The sequence below is a fragment of the Lipotes vexillifer genome, unplaced genomic scaffold (assembly GCF_000442215.2).
Source record: "Lipotes vexillifer unplaced genomic scaffold, Lipotes_vexillifer_v1.1 scaffold500, whole genome shotgun sequence".
Taxonomy (NCBI): Eukaryota; Metazoa; Chordata; class Mammalia; order Artiodactyla; family Lipotidae; genus Lipotes; species Lipotes vexillifer.
In genome coordinates, this window is record NW_006778765.1 from 1,628,165 (window position 1) to 1,650,771 (window position 22,607).

At 56.8% G+C, this 22,607-nt stretch overlaps 1 protein-coding gene across 1 annotated transcript in view; it reads left to right on the forward strand.

The window, feature by feature from the left end:
* Window positions 1-22,607, forward strand: part of DNAH1 (dynein axonemal heavy chain 1) — an 80,385-nt gene that overhangs the window by 34,305 nt on the left and 23,473 nt on the right. Inside the window, exons 21-47 of the mRNA XM_007451889.1 lie at window positions 1-57; window positions 137-390; window positions 978-1,190; window positions 2,718-2,882; window positions 3,601-3,722; window positions 3,881-3,986; window positions 4,570-4,749; window positions 5,424-5,564; window positions 6,184-6,347; window positions 6,577-6,690; window positions 7,440-7,628; window positions 7,912-8,017; window positions 8,727-8,840; window positions 9,297-9,446; window positions 10,942-11,028; window positions 11,121-11,307; window positions 13,881-13,972; window positions 14,351-14,505; window positions 17,925-18,102; window positions 18,899-19,093; window positions 19,182-19,301; window positions 19,526-19,684; window positions 19,844-19,948; window positions 21,127-21,267; window positions 21,415-21,575; window positions 21,978-22,135; window positions 22,491-22,607. The exon at window positions 1-57 is cut by the window's left edge and continues 4 nt beyond it; the exon at window positions 22,491-22,607 is cut by the window's right edge and continues 90 nt beyond it. Of these exons, the coding sequence (XP_007451951.1) occupies window positions 1-57; window positions 137-390; window positions 978-1,190; window positions 2,718-2,882; window positions 3,601-3,722; window positions 3,881-3,986; window positions 4,570-4,749; window positions 5,424-5,564; window positions 6,184-6,347; window positions 6,577-6,690; window positions 7,440-7,628; window positions 7,912-8,017; window positions 8,727-8,840; window positions 9,297-9,446; window positions 10,942-11,028; window positions 11,121-11,307; window positions 13,881-13,972; window positions 14,351-14,505; window positions 17,925-18,102; window positions 18,899-19,093; window positions 19,182-19,301; window positions 19,526-19,684; window positions 19,844-19,948; window positions 21,127-21,267; window positions 21,415-21,575; window positions 21,978-22,135; window positions 22,491-22,607 (3,930 nt within the window). The remainder of the gene's footprint in view (window positions 58-136; window positions 391-977; window positions 1,191-2,717; window positions 2,883-3,600; window positions 3,723-3,880; window positions 3,987-4,569; window positions 4,750-5,423; window positions 5,565-6,183; window positions 6,348-6,576; window positions 6,691-7,439; window positions 7,629-7,911; window positions 8,018-8,726; window positions 8,841-9,296; window positions 9,447-10,941; window positions 11,029-11,120; window positions 11,308-13,880; window positions 13,973-14,350; window positions 14,506-17,924; window positions 18,103-18,898; window positions 19,094-19,181; window positions 19,302-19,525; window positions 19,685-19,843; window positions 19,949-21,126; window positions 21,268-21,414; window positions 21,576-21,977; window positions 22,136-22,490) is intronic.

The following is a 22,607-nucleotide window of genomic DNA, read 5'->3' on the forward strand; positions in this document are numbered from 1 at the left end:
TCGTCGAGTCGTTCAAGACCATGCACAAGTGCGTGAGGCAGTTCAAGGACATCCCAGGTAGGCAGCCCAGCCAGCCCGTCCCCTCCTTCCCTGCCTGTGCCAGCTGCCTCTCACCCCTGCCTGCCCTGCCCGGCAGCCTGCCAGGACGTGGCCTTAGACATCCAGGCCCGCATTGAGGAGTTCAAGCCGTACATCCCGCTGATCCAGGGGCTACGCAACCCTGGCATGAGGACCCAGCACTGGGACGTGCTGTCCAATGAGATCAACATTAATGTCAGGCCCAAGGCCAACCTGACCTTCGCACGCTGCCTTGAGATGAACCTGCAGGCCCACACTGAGAGCATCAGCAGGGTGGCCAAGGTGGCTGGCAAGGAGTACGCCATCGAGCAGGTGGGCCGCCACCAGCAGGCCCGCCCTGCCCCACCCACATGCTGCCCAATGGCGTGGGAATGTGACAGTACTGGGCCCCATCCCTGGGGCCCCATTCACCAGGCCAAGAGGTTGAGGTGCATCCTATTAAGTGCGTTAATAATGCATATGAAGTGCTTGGCATGGTGTCTACCACCCCTATTACTATTCAGTTATTCCTCTCAAGTTATTCCTCTCTCAGGAAGGTGCTGATAGCATTACCTCATTTAACAGATGAGCAAATTAAGGCTCAGAGAGGTTCAGCAATTGGCCAAGGTGGCATAGCCAATAAGGGCTGGAACTGGGACCAGAGCTCCTAACCAGTGCCTTAGCTGCCTCCCAACATGCTTGTACATGCATGTTGTACACATATACCACATGTGAGAGCGAGTCAGCCTTGGATTCTGATGAGGGTCCATGGGGGATTTGTTGACCAGACGAGCTGAGAGTTTGCTGAGGGGGCCTGGGTGAAGATCATGGCCGGGTAGAACCTGCCCTTCCCTGCCCAGTGCTGCTCATTGTGGGCCGGCTCTTTCCCGGGACTCAGCCTTGACTCGTCCCTACTCCAGGCACTGGACAAGATGGAGAAGGAGTGGTCCACCATCCTGTTCAACGTGATGCCCTACAAGGAGACAGAGACCCACATCCTCAAGAGCCCAGATGAGGCCTCTCAACTGCTTGATGACCACATCGTCATGACCCAGAGCATGACCTTCTCGCCCTACAAGAAGCCCTTCGAGCAACGCATCAACTCCTGGGAGAACAAGCTGAAGCTGACCCAGGTGGGCTCTTCCTGTCCTCCCCTCCCCCCTCCCCCCACCCTCGCAGCACCCTGTCCCAAGGCTGCTCTTTATGGTGTCTGGGTGGGGCTGGAAGCGGTGGAGTGCCTTGCTGAAGGTTTGCACAGCTCCTGGCTCTTTGCCAGGCCCCTCACAAAGAGGAGGGGGACTAGAATGGGGCTCTCCATCTCAGGTTCGGCTGCTGGAGGAGGCAATTCAGAACGTGCAGGTGGGGCCAGTGTTTGGTCCAAAGCTGCAGCTGAGGAGGGGCGTGAGAGCTGCCAGCAGACCCCCAAAGTGATGCCTAGGCTTGGGACAGCTAGGACCTCCAGTCTCAGGACTTTCTGGGCTGGACACCACAAGGCCCTGAGGCTCCTCAAAGTCCCCTCCTACGCGGCCCTGAGCTTCTCACTCGCAGCTTCTCACTTGGAGCTGGCTTGGATTAAGAGAGCCAGGGCACTAGGGACCGCTGCTCTTTGGGGCTCTCAAGGCCAGTGGCCGGCACTATCTGCAGGACCCTGAGGTCAGTGCCAGGGCCAGGCCTACTGGTATGATTCTGACAGCCCCTTTCTGGGAGCTGTTCAGAAACTTCCAGTGAAGGCCAGAAGCTGAGCGAGGAGGGCCTGCCTGTATGTTCCTCGGGTCACCCAGAGAGGCCTGAGCTCATCAGCATTGTCCCTGGGTCTCCGTCCTTTGCTCACACTGTCCTCTCTACCTGGAGTTTCACCTCCTCCAGGGCTCAGCATCGAGCGGCCCTCATTGATTCCCCCACACCTGCCTGCAAGGTATTCCCATCGAGGCCCTTGGTCGGTGCCTCTTACAGAACCCATCACACACACTGGGCCCTTGGTGATTCAGAGGCAGAACTGGCCGTTTAGAGGATTGTGGGCTCCTCAAGGGCAGGGACCACACACTCCTCTGTTTCCTCTGGAGCCCACATGGACCTGACCTGGGCCTGACACAGGCTGGCCACAGCACACGGCTCACGAAGAAGAGAATGAACGAATGAATGAATGGGTTTGCACTGATAGGAAATGGCAAGAGATAAATTTGGAAAGGGGAATCTGGAGGCAGAGGGGAAAGTGGCTTGAACAGGTCTCACTCTTGGACTGATGTTTCACAGAGTATTTTAGGGGATCTCAAGCTCAAGTCCCAGTACACCTCAAAGAATCGAGGGGTCATAGACCCAAAGTCGTCCCAGGGGAGGAGACTGGTTTGGTTTTCCATGCACTGGGCTCTTTCCTTGTTACTTTAGGGTTTGCTGGTTGGGGCGTGGTTCTCTCATAGGAAGAGTGGCTCCCCTGGCTCTGTTGGAGGATTGGGCATCCTGTGGGGGATTTGCGGTTTCTCTGGAGGGCAGACATCCATGCAGTCTCTTTGTTCCCTGGAGTACCGTGGCTGACAGCGCCATCTAGAAATTTTCCCGTGGACACTGGCTCTGCCTAGAACTCTAGTGGGATAGAATGTCTAGGTCATGGGGGACAGGACCCAACTTGGACCCCAGGCCCTGACAGTCCATGTCCTGTCCAGGAGGTGCTAGAGGAGTGGGTGAACTGTCAGCGGGCTTGGCTCTACCTGGAACCCATCTTCAGCTCTGAGGACATCAACCGGCAGTTGCCGGTAGAGAGCAAGCGCTACCAGACCATGGAGCGGATCTGGAGGAAGATCATGAAGAATGCCTACGAGAACCGGGAGGCGAGCTCACCCGGGGATGGGAGGGGGAAGCTGGGACTACCGGGGAGCCTCCTGGTTTTGTCTCTACTGAACAAGAAAGACTGAAGGACAAGTCCAAGGCTTTGGTCTTGGCCCGTGTCCCCCTGGGTGGGCTCCCCAGTCTTGAGAGACACTCCTCAGAAACACAGCAGTTGATGGTTTTCCCCTTGGAGATTTGCAGTCCACATTAGTATTTTTATTATTTAATTTAATTAATTAATTTATTTTATTTGCGGTACGCGGGCCTCTCACTGTTGTGGCCTCTCCCGTTGCGGAGCACATGCTCCGGGCACGCAGGCTCAGCGGCCATGGCTCACGGGCTCAGCCGCTCTGCGGCATGTGGGATCTTCCGAGACCGGGGCACGTACCCGTGTCCCCTGCACTGGCAGGTGGACTCTCAACAACTGCGCCACCAGGGAAGCCCCACATTAGTATTTTTAAAGACCCTGACAAGTCCTACAGCAAATCAGATTACTTGGCTTTGGTTAACCCTATTTATTTTGATCATAGACTTCTTTTCTGTGGGGCTGACGGGTGATGGAGGCAGCCCCTGGCTCGGGGCAATTTTCCTGCCCCCATTTCTTCCCGGGCCCCACTGAGGGTCTCTATGTGGCAGGCATGGGTCCTCTCTGAGCCCACCTTGCTGTTTCCCAGTCAGACCATTCTTACTTCCAGTTTCTCTCTGACCCGGGCCATCCAGGTGATCAATGTGTGCTCTGACCAGAGGCTGCTGGACAGCCTGCGGGACTGCAACAAGCTGCTGGACATGGTGCAGAAGGGCCTCAGCAAGTACTTGGAGACCAAGAGGAGTGCCTTCCCCAGGTGGGCACCACTGGCCCATGCCCACTCTCTCAGTTCCTGCCCATGAGGCTGGGGCCCCAGTGCCCCTCCAGGCTGGGGTGCAGGGATGTCAGTGGTACTGGGGCAGCTGGGACCCAGGGGCTGCCTGACCCACTCCCTCACCCCTGTTTCCCTGGCAGATTCTATTTCCTGTCTGACGATGAGCTACTCGAGATCTTGTCCCAGACGAAGGACCCCACAGCTGTGCAGCCCCACCTGCGCAAGTGCTTTGAGAACATCGCCCAGGTGGGTAACTGGGCCAAGGGCTCAGGGCCAGGAGCACTGGGGCACCTTCCCAGGGAGCACACCTCTTCTCTCACCTCAAGTCTCTTTAGCAGGAAATGAGGTGGCAAGTGAGATTCCTGGCTCTTAGAGACATACCTGGGGCCTGTGGGAGGAAGGTCAGCTGCAGAGCCCTTGGCTCAGGGTTGGGGGACCCTTGCTCCTAGCTCACCCAGGGGATCCCTGGCCCCTGCCATACACTGAGGTTCTGGCTAGACTGAGAAACCCATGAGGCCAGAGGCTTCTGACTCTCCTTGCCCTCATCTTTGTCTACGAGGGAGGCCACACAGGCCTGCGCAGGAGCGGGACACGCAGGGCAGGCTTAGTCTCCTTCCCCAAGTGGGCTGTACCACAGCTGGGGACAAGGCAGTCCCATCTTGCCCACAAGCAGTCAGGGAAGGCCCAGCCAAGGTGGAGCTCTCTTCCAAACATGAGAGCCACCTTCTGAAGGTGGAGGGCACAGGCGGGGTCAGCGCTGGGGCTCTGGTGGGCAGGGCTTCTGGGCACACTGAGGGTAACCCCACTCTTAACTGCCCCCTGCCCACAGCTGCTCTTCCAGGAGGACCTGGAGATCACACATATGTACTCGGCAGAGGGTGAGGAGGTGCAGTTGTCCTTCTCCATCTACCCGTCCAGCAACGTGGAGGACTGGCTGCGGGAGGTGGAACACAGTATGAAGGCCAGTGTGCGGGACATCATCGAGAGAGCCATCAAGGCCTACCCCACAGTGAGCCATGCCTCCCCTCCCAGCACAGCCTCCCAACCTACTCGTTCTTCCGTTTGCTCCTTTCTTAGTGCCTCTGTGCTCTATCACGGGGGCTGGGCTACCTGTCTACCTCATCCTCAGACTACAGCCTTGGCTGCTGCTGCTCTCAGTCAGCCAGAGTGTCTCTGGGGGCAAAGGGTCCTTGGGGCCCACTCAGGGAGGAATCTGAAAACAACCTCTAAAAAGTGAGACTGGCTCCTAGTGATAATCAGTTGCTGTGGTTATGTTTCATGCACTCACTGTGTGCCAGGCCCTGGGATGGGACTTCACCCTCATTACCTCTCTCAGCCCCACAATCAGTGGCTAGCCTGGGGGTTAAACCTTATCCTACAAAGTAGCCGAGAGATGTTTCCTGCCCAAAGGCCATGTGATTCATAGGTGGCAGTCAGGATTTGAACCCAGGACTGTGTGTTCCCCAATCCTGGGCTCCCACCCCTCTGCTTCCAGGTCTCCTCTGCAGAGGAAGTAATGACTCTGCCCAGCCCTGAGAGGCCCAGAGCTTAATGGCTTCTCTGCTTTCGAGGTGGAATTAACAACCTGAGACCCGAAGCACAGATGACATTTAAGGGAAAAACAGTGTGCAGGGTCGGGGCTGGCAGCTTCCTGGGTCAGCCCCGTCTGTGTTATCGTCCCAGATACTCAGGACTCAGTGGGTTCTGAACTGGCCTGGCCAGGTGACCATAGCCGGGTGCCAGACCTACTGGACCATGGAGGTGGAAGAGGCTCTAGAGACCAGCACCCTCAGTACCCAGCTGTTCCCCCAGCTTGCCCGGCAGGTGAGACTCAAGGGGGTCACCATCTGCTTCCCACAAACACCCCACACCCTGGGAGAGCCCAGGCCCTCCAGGAGCTTTGTTGTGTACTGATCCTGGAAGAGGCCTGTGGTTGGAGCCAAAGAGTAGAAAGTCAGACACCCTTGAAATGAGTGTCTCATGACCAGCCACAAGTGGGAGGGATTGGGGCTCTGAGGGGAGCTCTGAGGACAGGCAGATGCCCCTCTCCCGAAGGTCATGGTGGGAGCCTCCTCCTGGAGCCCTCCTGGGCTACCCCGCAGCCTGTGCTCACTCTGTGCACCAGCTCCTCACCACACTCCTTCCTCGAGCTCCTCGCCAGGCCCTACCACCTCACCTGGCCCTTGACACCATACGCTGCAGGGAGGCAGATGCCATGCATGTGCCTCCGTTTTTATCACTTCCCTGCCAGACTTCCCATGTGACCAGTGCCCTGCCTGCCCTCCCCCTGCCTGGTCACTGTACCCCACCCATCCCAGACCATCAGAAGCCCCCAGAATAGAGGGGTTGTTCCTGGCGGAAGCCCACCCTCTGAACAAGGGAGGGGAAGCCTGCCCGCGGTGTGGCCCTGCCCGTTCCTGATGGTGTTCCCCGGCTCCTGCAGCTCAGTGACCTGGTGGCACTGGTGCGGGGGAAGCTGTCCCCCATGCAGCGAGCCGTGCTGTCAGCGCTAATCGTCATCGAGGTCCACGCCAAGGATGTGGTGAACAAGCTGATCCAGGAGAACGTGGTCAGTGTGAGTGACTTCGAGTGGATCTCACAGCTGAGGTGAGGAGGCAGGCGGTGTGGCCATGTCCAGGGCCAGAGCAGCAGCAGGAGGGGTCAAGGGACGTGGGGAGTCAACTACAATAGGGTGGTCCCAGCCCTCGGGGCCCTGGGGCAAGTTGGGCGCCTAGATGACTTCACTCCCCAAAAGAACTGCCTCTCCCCTACCACATACCCTGCCCAATGGCCCGTGGTCCACATGGCCTGGGAACCTATGTCCCTGCAAAACCAGGTACTACTGGATGAATAACAACCTGTACATCCGGGCCGTGAATGCCAAGTTCATCTATGGCTACGAGTACCTAGGCAACAGTGGGAGGCTGGTGATCACGCCCCTCACAGACAGGTGAGTGTCCCCCTCCCCACGTACCCTCCCACACTGGGCCCCTCCCTCCAGTTCTGACTGGCCCAGGAGTCCAGGGCCCACAAGGCGCAGTCAGTCCATCAAAGGTTAGTAGCTCAGCTTTCGGGTTTAAAACTGGCTCTGCCTGTCATGGGCTGGGCGACCTTGGGCAGGTGGCTCAATGCCCCCTATGCCTGTTTCCTCTTCAGCTTCCTCAGGGTGGTTATGAGAGTTTCGTGAGCTGATGTGTAAAGCTCTTAGCACCTGTGTGGTGCTCAGTAAGCATCTAATGGGTGTGGGCTTTACTGATTTTATCAGTCAGATCCTCCTTTCAACACCAGAGAGGAATTGATCTTGAGAGAAACAAGGGGCGAGTCCCTTTACAAAGTGAACACTTCTCTTCTAAAGCAATCAGTCGTTTCCTCTGGCTGTCTGTATTTAGTAAAAGCTGGATTTTCAAATTGGGTTTTGAGGAAAGGAAGGGAAGGGTGGCCACAGGTCAGCCATCCTGGCAGGTCCCTGAGCCAAGCGCTGCAGGGCCATGGGGTAGGGGAGCACTGGTCAGGTGGCCGAGGGCTCCAGTCCTGACCCTAGCAGCCAGGGCTGGGCCCGCCTGGGGCCCTGAGAATGGGGAGGAGCAGGAGCTGCCCCTCCACAGGGCCCAAGATGGTGGGGGATGGGGGCTGTCTCTCTTCGTGCCTGTGGGACTCCTGAGGAAGGTGCATGGCCCACACCCATCTCCTCTCCCACAGGTGCTACCTGACCCTGACTGGGGCCCTGCACCTCAAGTTTGGGGGTGCCCCAGCTGGCCCAGCTGGCACAGGGAAAACTGAGACCACAAAAGACCTGGGCAAGGCCTTGGCCATCCAGACCGTTGTGTTCAACTGCTCCGACCAGCTCGACGTCATGGCCATGGGCAAGTTCTTCAAGGGCCTGGCCAGGTAAGGCTGGGTGTGCAGGTGGCACAGACAGGGCAAGGAGGCTGAGCTCTCCCGGGACATTGCCGAGAGGAGCCTCACGGTTTGGTGGAGGGGAGGTGATGGGATAACAGGAGTCAAAGGCTCGGCCCCTGGCGGCCACTGGGACGGGGTGGTGGGCGGTGGGATTGTGGCTGAGCTGACAGAGAGCGCCACTGAGGGCTTCCTCCCCAGCAGAGTCAGCGGGGGTTCTTGGAGGTGCCAGGGGGCTCTGAACTCATATCCCCCCTCAACATTCTCCCCTCAGTGCTGGGGCCTGGGCCTGCTTCGATGAGTTCAATCGCATAGATATCGAGGTGCTGTCCGTGGTGGCGCAGCAGATCACCACCATCCAGAAGGCGCAGCAACAGCGGGTGAGCCTCCCGGGGGCCGCCCCCGTCCGCGCCTCCCGCAGCCGACCACGTTTTTCCTTCAGCTATACCCGTCCCGCCTATGCCGCCTTGCAGCCCCCCACACTGGTGGGGTGAGAAGCCAGGTGCTCAGGCCTGCCCTAAGCTCAGCCTCTCTCATCTCACAGGGGACTGGGCGGTCCCCCCCACCCCAGAAGAGCTGTCTCTGGGGGACTTCTGAAGCCAGTCGGGGAGCCCCATATCCTTACCCCACTCTGGGTACAGCTCCTAGGCCAAGCTGCAGTAGATGAAGCGGTCCCTCCCCACATCCTGACCATTATGGAAAGTCCCAGCCATTTGTCCTTCTGGTTTTGTTCAGGGTGGTCAGAGGTCTTCTCCTGGGGATAAGAGCTGGGAGGCTGGCAGGTGTCCCAACCCCAGTAAGGCCCTGGGTCCTAGTAAGGGCTGAGCTTGCCCAGGTCTAAGGAGAATCAGTGTTGGGAAATGGGGGTGGAAGAAGATATGTGAAGACCTCAGGGAGCCAGGATCTGGGAGGCCACGGGTAGCCAGTGGGACCAGAGGTCTTACGCCAGATCCTGAGAGAGGAGCCAACCCATGGTCAGGGGTCCAGTCCAGACTGACCAGTTATAGTCAGGACAGGGGCATCAAGAGGGGATGAGGGGGAACATCCAGAGGATGGGGCAGGTGAGCCAACCCCTCCCTACCTCTGTAGGTGGACCGCTTCATGTTTGAAGGCGTTGAGATCCCACTTGTGCAGTCCTGCGCTGTGTTTATCACCATGAACCCGGGATACGCTGGTCGCACGGAGCTGCCCGATAACCTGAAGGTGAGTTCGGGCGTAGGTTTGTCCAGGAGGCTGCTCGGGGCATTGGGAAGAACCAGAGCTGTGGCCTGGGCTCAGAGATGCTAAAGCACTTATGCAAGTACACACAGCTGCTGGACATCAGGGACTGTGCTTCCCCATGGCAGCCCTCCTTCCCAGGGGCCCTGAAGCCCACCCCCAGCCATGGAGAGGAGGGTCCAGGCTTGTCCTCAGGGCTTGGGAAAAGGTAAGGGGCAGGTTCAAGTCAACACAAAGGACCGGTTTCTAACGGGCAGAGGGATCCACTCATAGGGGCATATAAGCCTCAGCTATGGCAGGCGCAGTGGAGGGAGGATCCAAGCTTCGGTTGGGGAGGAGGGCAGTGGAGCTGCCTTCAGAGGACCAGACAGTCCAGAGAGCAGGTGGCGCTCTGGGAGGGGAGGTCGGCCTCTCCATTCACACGTATACCATGTGCCCCAGGCACTATTCCGGCCTGTAGCCATGATGGTTCCAGATTACGCCATGATTGCTGAGATCTCCCTCTACTCCTTTGGCTTCAACGAGGCCAATGTGCTGGCCAAGAAGATCACGACCACCTTCAAGCTGTCCTCCGAGCAGCTCAGTTCCCAGGTGAGGTCCTGCCCTAACCAGGTTCCAGGGTCTGAGAGCTGCTGCCTTCCCCTAGCAACCCTAGGAGATAGGTATTACATCCCCATTTCTCAGCTGAGGACACTGAGGTCCTAAGTAGGCAGGAGCCTGGCCAGGCTCATGTGGTGCACAGAGGAGCTGGAGCAGGAGCCGGGAACAAATGCCCACCTGGGCTAGTTCAGGTGCAAGTGAGGGTCAGCCAGTAAGAGACCAAGAGCCGCACAGTCCAAGGCTGGAGAGCAAGTGTACCTAGGTCTCGTGGGACCAGAGTGGGACAACCAGCAGCCCCTCCACCCGAACCTCCCAACACCAGGGACTTCCCCTCAGTGAGCTGAGCCCAGGTTCTAGGGGCACATGCTGTTGGTATAGGCACCAGCACTGGCGGATGAGCTTTCCTGTTTGGCTCCAGTCTCAGGCAGGCTCCCCTTTTGCAGTGGCAGAGATGAGCCCTAGCTCTGGGCTTACGTGCTACCAGCTTAGTTTCTTAATGGTTCCAAAAAAGTCCCTGGTGTCACCCTAATGGGCCCTCTTTAGGTGACCTGCTCATGCATGAACACCCATCACTGTGGCTTGGGAGACCCTACTGCCTTTGACCGGGTGGGGCCCACCGAAACCCATGGGCTAGAGGAGCATTCTGTTACTGGGAAAAACAGCCGCTGTCCACAGAGTGCACCATAGGTGCCAGCGCCTCCACACACCCTTCTTTCTAACCATCCACTTTCAAAAATGTACCCCCTCAATAGAGCAGCTATCCCCACATTGTTCTGGAAATGCAATCAACCCTTCCCAAGTGCTGATGACCCAAAGCCAAGCCCAGTCTCTTCATCCAGCTCCAAGTCCAAGATTTTTGGGAAATGTGCTGGTCTGTGGGTCAGGTCCAGATGTAGCTTCCTGGTCTGGCACCATGAGGCAAAATGATAAGTTTAACTATTTCCAACACACCTGCTATATAATGGAGAGAAACAGAACCAGAGGCAAAAGCGGGGAAAGCCAAGGTAGTACGGCTGAAAGGGTGGGTCTGGAGAGATATGATGAATGTTAGAAGGAAGCTCAAAGGCCATCGAGGCAAGTCTGCTTGTGGCACAGATGGGAAACTCCTTCATCCCCTTTTTGAACAAAACTTGAGTGCCTCCCTGCCCTTGGCGCTGTGCTGGGACCACAGGGATTGAGCCATGACCAAGGCAGACTCCTCACCCTCAGGGGCCAAGAGGCAAGCAGGGGTGCAGGATAGGTAACCTGGTACGGGGAGTGGGCCACTGGGGCAGTGAAGTAGAGGGCGCCACAGGAACCCAAAGTGGGGCACCTGGCCCAGGCTGGGGAATGCAGGTGGGTGCAGATGGCCTGCAGGGGAAGTGACACTTCAGCTATGAGCTAGGCGATGAGGCACGGCCAGGTGTCAGGTGGGAGACAGTGTTCCAGACAGAAGACCCGAGAGGGACAATGCTCACCCACCCCTCCTCCTGTATGGTGGTGATAGGATCACTATGACTTCGGGATGAGAGCTGTGAAGACTGTGATCTCAGCTGCCGGGAACCTTAAGCGAGAGAACCCCAGCATGGATGAGGTGAGCTGCATCCAAAGAGGTGTCTGGGGAGTGGGGCTCTAGGGAGGCTTTGGAGCAGCTAGAGGGCTGTCTGACCTGGGCCTCTGCTGCAGGAGCTGATTTGCCTCCGGGCCATCCGAGACGTGAATGTGCCCAAGTTCCTGCAGGAGGACCTCAAGCTCTTCTCTGGGATCGTGTCTGACCTGTTCCCCACCATCAAGGAGGAGGTGACTGACTACGGCATCCTAGACGAGGCCATACGCAAGGCCTGTGAGAAGAACAACCTCAAGGACGTGGATGGTGAGCCCCTGGCCCTACCGTCCTGTGGTGCCAGAGGAGGGCTGGGTCCAGCCACCCCAGGTTGCAGTCCAGCCTCAGGGTCTCTCCCGCCTGGCCAGGCATGCGGCAGGCTGGGGCTCTCTGCCCCCATCTCCGCTGGGACACTTCAGGTGGTGGGAGTCTAGGGAAAAACTCTCCTGCACTCTCACATCAACACTTCAGACAGCGGATGTATGGGGTTTTACCCCACGCTCATCAATTCTCGAACACAGCTGTGTTCTATAATTCAATTCAATCCTGACATTAATCAGAGTTAGCACAGACCCCACAGGTTACGAGCTCAGTCCCACAAGACTGCCCCCACTTCAGATACTAGTCACAAGTACTGGGTCCCCAGGTTACCCACAGCCTCTGTCCTATTTGGCTACAAATCAGAGGTTCCCGTGACCCACCCCCTCCGGCTTGATCATTTGCTAGAACAGCTCAAAGAGCTCAGGGACACACGAACGCTTGCTGATTTATTATATAATAAAGGATGTGATAAAAAGGATACAGATGAACCGCGGGATGAAGAGATACATAGGGCGAGGTCTGTCCCTGTGGAGTGGGGGTGAGTCACCTTCCCAGCCCGTGGATATGTTCACCAATCCAGAAGCTCTCCAAACCCTTACTTTTGGGATCTTTTTCTGAGGATTCATCATGCAGGCATGGTCACTTATTAACTCCACTTTCAGACCCTCTCCCACCTCCAGAGAATGAGGGTGGGCCTGAAAGTTCCAAGCTTCTTCCGGTGACCAGTCCCCTCCCAGGAGTTCACCACCCAGAGCTGCCTCATTAGAACATAAGATGTTCCTAACACTTGGGAAATTACACAGTTAGGAGTTCTGTGTCAGGAACCAGAGACTAAATATTGGAACTTGAAGGTTCTCCAAGCACCCCTATTTACAAGGGTTTGAGGAGCTATGCATCAGGAACCAGGAACAGAGACGATACAGAGATTGCCTATTATTTCACAGTGGGGAAGCAGGTGCTGCCCTTCCTCCCCGTGGAGGAGCAGTCACAGCTTGGACCACACCCTTGGCCTTGTTACTCCTTGACAGAGGCTCTCCTCTGCCCCATCCTCACCTGCTTGGGGTGGGAATGAGGTTTGATGTCTGGGTTGGGGGAAGATGGTGAGCCTATCCACACCCCTGCCCTTCACCGTTCTTCATTAAATATGCGGCCCTAAGCACCCCCCTGGCCTGCTGAGGCCCCAGCAGGCGAGTTGAATGGAGCCTCAAACTCTTCTCTCCCTCACGGCCTTGGGGCAGTTTTGCCAGCACCAAATAACTGGACCTTGTCCCTTTGGCAGGGGCCCCCATACCTGCATAGCTCTCCTGGACCCCTCTTCTTGGGCTAAAGTGATGTGCTCATTCCCTACCTGTGTGGGTCTGGCCTGCCACTGCAGCAGGCAGCTGCCGCTACAGCTCTGGTCTTGGTCAGTCAAAGACCCTGACTGACCCCGGATGTTTTATTTATTTATTTATTATTTATTTTTGGCTGCATTAGGTCTTTGTTGCTGCGCATGGGCTTTCTCTAGTTGTGGTGAGCGGGGGCTACTCTTCTTTCGGGTGCGCGGGCTTCTCATTGCTGTGGCTTCTCTTGTTGCAGAGCATGGGCTCTAGGCACGTGGGCTTCAGTAGTTGTGGCACGCAGGCTCAGTAGTTGTGGCTCACGAGCTCTGGAGCACAGGCTCAGAAGTTGTGGTGCCAGGGCTCGAACCCGTGTCCCCTGCGTTGGCAGGCAGATTCTTTTTTTTTTTTTAAGTTATTTTTAGCATTCAGGATTTCTTTTTTTTTTTAATTAATTAATTAATTAATTAATTTTTGGCTGTGTTGGGTCTTCGTTTCTGTGCGAGGGCTTTCTCTAGTTGCGGCGAGCAGGGGCCACTCTTCATCGCGGTGCGTGGGCCTCTCAATGTTGCGGCCTCTCGTTGCGGAGCACAAGCTCCAGACACGCATGCTCAGTAGTTGTGGCTCACAGGCCTAGTTGCTCTGCGGCATGTGGGATCTTCCCAGACCAGGGCTCGAACCCATGTCCCCTGCATTGGCAGGCAGATTCTCAACCACTGCGCCACCAGGGAAGCCCGGCAGGCGGATTCTTAATCAGTGTGCCACTAGGGAAGCCCCTGACCCTGGATCTTGTCCCTGGGATTTTGCCTCATGTTGGCCAGTACTTCCCTGGGGCCGTGCTCTCAGTAGGCTGGGTGGTAGCTTTGGAGCTGAAGTTGATTTTGAGGCCTGTGACAGTTCCTCACTGAGCAAGCCTGTGCCAGCTGGACACCCGACCAGTGGATGTTAGGGAGTAATAGGCACAATGGAAATAATGGCTGGACATTAGCAGAGAATTCCTGCTCTGTGCCAGGCTGTGTGAAGCTCAGGGCTTCACCTGCCTCTACCTATGAGGTAGGTACTACTGCCATCCCCATTTTACAGATGAGGAAACTGAGGTGCAGGGAGTGAGGTAACCCATCACAGGTCACACAGCAAGCTAGTGTCAGGACCAGGATCTAAGCCCCCACTCTGATACCTGGGCTCCCTGCCATGTCCTTCCAGGATTCCTGACCAAGTGTATCCAGCTGTATGAGACCACAGTGGTGCGGCATGGCCTCATGCTCGTTGGGCCCACAGGCTCTGGCAAGAGTAACGTAAGTGTTCCCTGTGCTATACAGTAGGTCCCTGTTGGTTTTCTATTTTAAATACAGCAGTGTGTACATGTCAGTTCCAAACTCCCAATCTATCCCTCCCCCGACCCTTTCCCCCTGGCAACCATAAGTTTGTTCTCTATACTCCAGTATAAAATAAAAATTAAAAAAAAAAAAGACTAATATAAGTGGAGCCTAGCTGGGCAGCCCAGTACCCAGACAGTGGACCTGAGGGCAGAGCAGCCTCAACAGGGATCTTGGCCCCCACTTGTGCCTCCTTGGCCTTTAGAATACCGTCCTGCCTGCCGTGGCCCACAGCCCACTTCAGCCCTGCTCTCCAGGGAGCTTGGAGGCTCACTCTTGGCTGGCCCTTCTCCACAGTGTTACAGAGTCCTGGCAGCTGCCATGACGTCACTGAAAGGACAGCCATCCATCAGTGGCGGTGTGTACGAGGCCGTCAACTACTACGTGCTCAACCCCAAGTCCATCACAATGGGCCAGCTGTACGGGGAGTTTGACCTGCTGACCCATGAGTGGTGAGTGGCCCAGGACCCCTCCAGTGACTGCCCTGCTCCCAGACCTTTGCAGGCTATGGGCCGTGGGCCGCCTCCCTCCCTGAGCCAAGTGGAAGGTCGGGAGCTCTGGCTTTGGAGCCCAAATGCCTGGGACTCTACCCACCACTGCACCTCCTCACTGAGTGACCCACCTCACCCCCTGGGCCTTTGTCCCTCGTCTGCAAAGTGGGGATAAAAATGACACCATTATTATGGAAGATGGCTGGGACAGTGTAGCACATGCTGAGCTCTCAGTACATGTTGACTTTTGTTAGTACCCACGAGAGGCTGGTGGTCTCTCTTGGGGCCTCTGCTCCTGGGCTGAGACGTGCATTTTAGGGAAAGTGCACCAAACTGGGAGAGATGTCAGCACCTGAGGGTTTTCTCCAGGGCTATTCTGTCTCTCCAGAGAAGTCTCCAGTCTCCTGCCGGGGTGTCTTCTTGGTCCCAGTGTCCTGGAACCCAGTGGGGGATGGGCACTGGAGAGGGGCAGTCACCCATCTTTCTGAATGTGGGCCTGTCCAGCTTCCCCCATTTCTGGTAAAGGGCCTCACCCACGCCTACTCCAGGCTCTTGTGTGTTTTGGCTGTGTTGGGTCTTCGTTTCTGTGCGAGGGCTTTCTCTAGTTGCGGCGAGCAGGGGCCACTCTTCATCGCGGTGCGTGGGCCTCTCAATGTTGCGGCCTCTCGTTGCGGAGCACAAGCTCCAGACACGCATGCTCAGTAGTTGTGGCTCACAGGCCTAGTTGCTCTGCGGCATGTGGGATCTTCCCAGACCAGGGCTCGAACCCATGTCCCCTGCATTGGCAGGCAGATTCTCAACCACTGCGCCACCAGGGAAGCCCGGCAGGCGGATTCTTAATCAGTGTGCCACTAGGGAAGCCCCTGACCCTGGATCTTGTCCCTGGGATTTTGCCTCATGTTGGCCAGTACTTCCCTGGGGCCGTGCTCTCAGTAGGCTGGGTGGTAGCTTTGGAGCTGAAGTTGATTTTGAGGCCTGTGACAGTTCCTCACTGAGCAAGCCTGTGCCAGCTGGACACCCGACCAGTGGATGTTAGGGAGTAATAGGCACAATGGAAATAATGGCTGGACATTAGCAGAGAATTCCTGCTCTGTGCCAGGCTGTGTGAAGCTCAGGGCTTCACCTGCCTCTACCTATGAGGTAGGTACTACTGCCATCCCCATTTTACAGATGAGGAAACTGAGGTGCAGGGAGTGAGGTAACCCATCACAGGTCACACAGCAAGCTAGTGTCAGGACCAGGATCTAAGCCCCCACTCTGATACCTGGGCTCCCTGCCATGTCCTTCCAGGATTCCTGACCAAGTGTATCCAGCTGTATGAGACCACAGTGGTGCGGCATGGCCTCATGCTCGTTGGGCCCACAGGCTCTGGCAAGAGTAACGTAAGTGTTCCCTGTGCTATACAGTAGGTCCCTGTTGGTTTTCTATTTTAAATACAGCAGTGTGTACATGTCAGTTCCAAACTCCCAATCTATCCCTCCCCCGACCCTTTCCCCCTGGCAACCATAAGTTTGTTCTCTATACTCCAGTATAAAATAAAAATTAAAAAAAAAAAAGACTAATATAAGTGGAGCCTAGCTGGGCAGCCCAGTACCCAGACAGTGGACCTGAGGGCAGAGCAGCCTCAACAGGGATCTTGGCCCCCACTTGTGCCTCCTTGGCCTTTAGAATACCGTCCTGCCTGCCGTGGCCCACAGCCCACTTCAGCCCTGCTCTCCAGGGAGCTTGGAGGCTCACTCTTGGCTGGCCCTTCTCCACAGTGTTACAGAGTCCTGGCAGCTGCCATGACGTCACTGAAAGGACAGCCATCCATCAGTGGCGGTGTGTACGAGGCCGTCAACTACTACGTGCTCAACCCCAAGTCCATCACAATGGGCCAGCTGTACGGGGAGTTTGACCTGCTGACCCATGAGTGGTGAGTGGCCCAGGACCCCTCCAGTGACTGCCCTGCTCCCAGACCTTTGCAGGCTATGGGCCGTGGGCCGCCTCCCTCCCTGAGCCAAGTGGAAGGTCGGGAGCTCTGGCTTTGGAGCCCAAATGCCTGGGACTCTACCCACCACTGCACCTCCTCACTGAGTGACCCACCTCACCCCCTGGGCCTTTGTCCCTCGTCTGCAAAGTGGGGATAAAAATGACACCATTATTATGGAAGATGGCTGGGACAGTGTAGCACATGCTGAGCTCTCAGTACATGTTGACTTTTGTTAGTACCCACGAGAGGCTGGTGGTCTCTCTTGGGGCCTCTGCTCCTGGGCTGAGACGTGCATTTTAGGGAAAGTGCACCAAACTGGGAGAGATGTCAGCACCTGAGGGTTTTCTCCAGGGCTATTCTGTCTCTCCAGAGAAGTCTCCAGTCTCCTGCCGGGGTGTCTTCTTGGTCCCAGTGTCCTGGAACCCAGTGGGGGATGGGCACTGGAGAGGGGCAGTCACCCATCTTTCTGAATGTGGGCCTGTCCAGCTTCCCCCATTTCTGGTAAAGGGCCTCACCCACGCCTACTCCAGGCTCTTGTGTGGGTAGGTGGGGGCCTGGGGATCAGACCAGAAAAATGCCCTCCTACCCACCCCCTTCCCTGGCATTTGGTGCCTCTGAAGTCTGAGGCTTCTTGGGTTCTCTGGCAGGGACTAGATATATCTCATGACCCTGCTTTCTCTGCGAGGTCATTTACCCCTTCTCCACCTCTGTCCATCTTCTGGGACTGTGTGGACCTCTGTTTCTGTGTTGCCTCCTTCCCCGTCTTCCTTTTCTTTCTTTTTTTTCTTAAATTCCAGGACACTATAGTTTTTTTTTTGTTGTTGTTTGTTTGTTTTTTGTAAATTTATTTATTTTTGGCTGTGTTGGGTCTTCGTTGCAATGTGCGGGCTTCACATTGCGGTGGCTTCTCTTGTTGTGGAGCGTGGGCTCTAGGCGTGTGGGCTTCAGTAGTTGTGGCATGCAGGCTCAGTAGTTGTGGCTCATGGGCTGTAGTGTGCAGGCTCAGTAGCTGTGGCGCACAGGCTTAGTTGCTCCGAGGCATGTGGGATTTTCCCAGAGCAGGGCTCGAACCCATGTCCCCTGCATTGGCAGGCGGATTCTCAACCACTGCACCACTGGGAAAGTCCCCTCATCTTCCTTTTCTTTTGGGGATATTGCTTTTCATTCTCCTTTAATAGAACTTTAGTGAGGACTCAGCAGGGAGAGAATATAAGCACACATTTTCATTATATTTATTATACCAGAAAGTCCCATTTTCCCTACTATAATTTTTAAATGAATGAAGATATTTAAGAAAAAAAAAAAAGCGGAGCAGGGCCAGCATGGATGCAGGTTTCCCTGGGAGCCAGCTGTGCTTGCCGCCCTGCCTCCCCTGCACCTACAGCCCTCTCCTCCCTGGTGGCTGCAGGGCAGATGGGATTTTCTCCTCCCTCATCCGGGCGGGGGCCATCGCCTCTGACACCAACAAGAAGTGGTACGTGTTCGATGGGCCGGTAGACGCCGTCTGGATTGAGAACATGAACACGGTGCTGGACGACAACAAGAAGCTGTGCCTCAGCTCCGGGGAGATCATCAAGCTCACAGAGGTGTGTCCGCCTGTCTGCTCACTCTGCTGTCCTCCGCAGCCAGGTGGGCCCAGGGCACACCACGCTAGCCAAGCCGCATCCCCCTCCACCCTTCCCTCTTGGGGCCACAGTGCCACCCCCATCCCCAGGCTCCTGTACCGCAGGCACGTCCTACACAGCTGCTCAGTGCTGCCCTTTCGGCAGACTCACTTTCTGTGATGCTCCAAGCCCAGGGCCAGGACAACTACCCCAGCTCCTGGTTGATGCTGTGCCTCCCAGGCCTATTTGCAGTCATATCGGCCCATTCTGGGTTAGGCATACTGGCAATGTGCCTGGAGTCTGGAGAACATGGGAACAGCTGCCTGGTGGGAAGTGTGGGGCAGTTCTTAGAGAAGGAGGGGTATTGCCTGAGCCTAAGAGCAGCGAGTCTCTTGAGTCCTTCTGAGAACACCTGGATGTCAGTGTGACCCTGTGTCCATGTATGCAGGTGCGGGGCTTTGGAGCAGAGCACACAGCTCCCATCGGATATCCCCAGGGCTCTAGGGACCCCAAAATGCCCTGACCTGAGGCTGGCCAGAGGGCTCCCAGGAATCTCCTGACTTAGACTCCTTCTTGGCCTCTGGAGAGGGCTGTTATCAGCTGAGGGCCAAAGGGTTCCTGCATTTGCCCCCACCCCAGCCCTGTTCCTGGCCCAGCGCCTGCCCCGTGGCCTGCCCACAGTTGCAGAATGGGCAGCACCTCCCCATGGCCCCGCAGCCCTTTCCCCTGCTGTGGAGGCTGGCGGCTGGCCCACTCACGCAGTTCATCTTGGCACCAGGCGATGACCATGATGTTTGAGGTGCAGGACCTGGCAGTGGCCTCCCCAGCCACAGTATCCCGCTGCGGTATGGTGTACCTGGAGCCCAGCATCCTGGGGCTCATGCCCTTTGTCGAGTGCTGGCTGAGGCATCTCCCTGCTTTACTCAAGCCCTTTGAGGAGCAGTTCAAGGCCCTCTTTGTCAGCTTCCTGGAGGTGAGTGAGACTACGGTGTGCCGGCCCAGGTGGGGCAGCCGGGTGCTATGGCCACCAGCCACAAGAGCTGGGTGTCCATCCCCTGTAGGGGTCCATCACTTTCGTCCGGTCCTCAGTGAAGGAGGTGATCACCTCAACCAACAGCAACCTGACCATGAGTCTCCTCAAGCTGCTGGAGTGCTTCTTCAAGCCCTTCCTGCCTAAAGAGGTACGGCTCTGGGCAGTGGGCTGGGGGCCTTCTCTCCTCATCTGAGGGCCCTGGATCCCAAGTCCAGCTTCCTGGAAGAGAGAATCAGATTGGCTCACATGGGTCATGGGACACCCCGTCCAGTCTGCTGCAGATGCAAAACTATGGCAGAGGCCAAGGGATGGCACCCCCCACCCCACTGGCTTCCTTAGGCCATTTAGTTCTGTCCCCGCCTCTGTCCCCAGGGCCTCAGGAAAATACCTCCCGGAAAGCTGAGTCGCATCCCAGAGCTGATCGAGCCCTGGTTCATCTTCTCCCTGATCTGGAGTGTGGGTGCCACAGGGGACAGCGCCAGTCGCATCAGCTTCAGCCACTGGCTCAGGATCAAGATGAAGACAGAAAACGTGAGAGGCGGCAGCTCCTGGGCTGGGGCCCAAGGTCTGGGATGCATACGCTGAATGCTGGGTGTTTTGGGGCCGTCCCCCAGGCCCAGGCCCCCAGAAACAAGTAGCCACGCAAGCCACCGGGTCTCACCGCCTGGTTTTCCCCCTGGTCCTTCACAGCTGACCTTGCTCTTTCCGGAGGAGGGGCTGGTGTTTGATTACAGGCTGGAGGACGGCGGCATCAGCAGCACCACTGACGATGAGGACGATGATGAGGGCAAGCAGGTGACTGCAGACCTGCCCAGGGAGGGCCCCACTGGGTGGTGGCTGTCCTCCTCGATGAATAGTGACTGCAGAGAAGAGGCTGCATTGACGGTCACAGGTCTCAGGCTGGGGTTATTTGCATCATCTCCTGAATCCTCACAGACCCACAGCGTGGTTATTATTGTGCCCATTTCCCAAACAAGGAAATTGAGGCTCAGAACTGTCGTGCCCAGCTAGTCGGTGGCAGAGCTGGACTTGAACCTGGGACTGGGAGATGTCAGAGTGCCTCCCTTCCCAGCCATACACACTGCCTCCGAGGCTGGCCAGAGGGCTCCCAGGAATCTCCTGACTTAGACTCCTTCTTGGCCTCTGGAGAGGCCTCCCCTGTGTTGATGCTGAGCCCAGGTATTAATCAACTCGGTTCTACTTAAAAGCCCCATTTGCCCAGGGGCTGGGCTCCTCAAGGGTGGGGGAGTAAGCCCCCATGGCCTGTCCTGATGTCCCCATTTCTCCTCTTAGCCAGCGAGGGTCCCATTAGCCTACCCTCATGGGATCAGGACTCCAGCCCAGAAGGAAGAGGGGCCAGAGAGGCATCTATAGAGATGGTTACTAGACAGGGTCCTGCTGGGGGTCTCACGGTTAGTTTGAGTCTAACCATCAGTACCGTTCCCAATGGGACATGTGGATTTGACCACAGTGAACACCCCCATCAAGGGAGGTCTGCAAGTTGAGTCAGGGCTGTGGGTGAAGGGATGCATGCAGGTGGGGATGGGGGGCGAGAGCAGTCCAGGTGACCTCTCAGCGTCTAGGTGATGCCAGCCCCATGGTTCTGGCCCTCACATGCTTGGGTAGCCTAAACTAAACAGCAGAGACCTTTGCATTCTGGGTTGTCCAGTTCCCAGAGTACTTCCTTCATGCAGAGGCCCAGAGACTGGCCCCACTGAGGTAGCTGGATGCAGGGAAGCCTTCACTTGGGCAGCCGTGTGCAGAGAGCCCCCCATTCCTGGAGGTTTGTTCTGGGAGTCCCCCACCCTGTGTGGAGAGTGGGCACAGGGCTTCCTGTTTCTGTCAGAAGCAGCCCTTCACCTGGACCCTCTTGCTGAGTCCCAGCAGTGCCGCTCCTTGCCCTCCTGGTGCACTTGGCCAAGGGTGAGACGGGGAGAGGTTCCAGGCCCATCCTGTGCCACCTGTGGTTCCAGGTTGCCTGGGTGAAGTGGATGGACTCCTCAGCTTCGTTCACCATTATGCCAGATACCAACTACTGCAACATCATCGTGCCAACCATGGACACCATCCAGATGTCCTACCTGCTAGACATGCTACTCACCAACCACAAACCCGTGAGTGCCCCTGCCATGCCCTGCTTCACCCCACACTTCCAAGGCCTAGGTCAGGAGTGGCTGGCTCCCACACTGACAGGGCGGCAGCTTGTGCTGCATGCTGGGCCCTGTGAGAGCGCTCTGACCCTGTGCCCCCTGCTCTCCTAGGTGCTGTGCATCGGGCCAACGGGCACAGGGAAGACCCTCACCATCTCCAACAAGCTTCTCAAGAACCTGCCACTGGAATACATCAGCCACTTCCTCACCTTCTCTGCCCGCACCTCAGCCAACCAAACCCAGGACCTCATCGACAGCAAGCTGGATAAGAGGCAGGCACCCTGGTTCCTTCCTGGGTCCGATGTCCCCCAGCCTGGCTCGGCCAGCTGCTGTCCCCCCTCCCCTCCCGGGTGGCCCTTGGGCTCCCTTGCAAACTGCTCTGGAGGCTTCCTCCATCAGGAATTCCCGCCGAGCCCTTCTGTGGGTGCTGTCCCTGGGCTGAGCACTCCGGCGGGGCTTGTTATCCATCTGCCTAGAGGCAAGACTCAGGGCAGCCAGGTGTGATGTCCCAGGATGCTCAGAACGGGACAAGGAGTTGCTCAAGAGGCTCAGCAATTCGGGGGAGCCTGAAGTTAGTGAGGGCTTCCCAGAGGTGGAGCTGCCATCCTACCACCCTGGATTCCCTGAGGACCTGGTACCCGTGGGTGCTGGGCTCACACAGCCCCATCCCACAGGCGGAAGGGCGTGTTCGGGCCGCCCCTGGGGCGCAACTTCATCTTCTTCATCGATGACTTGAACATGCCGGCCTTGGAGACATATGGCACCCAGCCGCCTATTGAGCTTTTGCGCCAGTGGATGGACCACGGCGGCTGGTATGACCGCAAGATCATCGGTGCGTGCTGGCCGCCTGGGCCAGCGGGGCGGGGCTGGGTGTGCTGGGCAGGGCCAGGGCCTCACCCGTTAGGCACAGTAGGCACAGGGCCTGGGCCCACAGGACTCACAGAGAGTCCATGGAAGTGTTTTAATGTCTTAAAATCAAGGGGAAAATGAACTTCTAGGTCAAAGAACATTTAAAATGCATAATATTAATATATTTGTCTATGTACCAATACTGTGGTAAATTATAATTTTTAATTTATATATTTTTTAATGGAGGAGGAGGCCCAAGAAGGCAAAAGTGCCCAGGGCCTACAGAAGTCTTAATGTAGCCCTAGGCAGGGCCTTCTGACTTCCTGCCCCGACTCCAGGAGCCTTCAAGAGCCTGGTGGACATCAACTTTGTCTGTGCCATGGGCCCCCCCGGTGGAGGCAGGAATGCTATCACTCCACGGCTTAACCGCCACTTCAACTACCTGTCCATTGCTG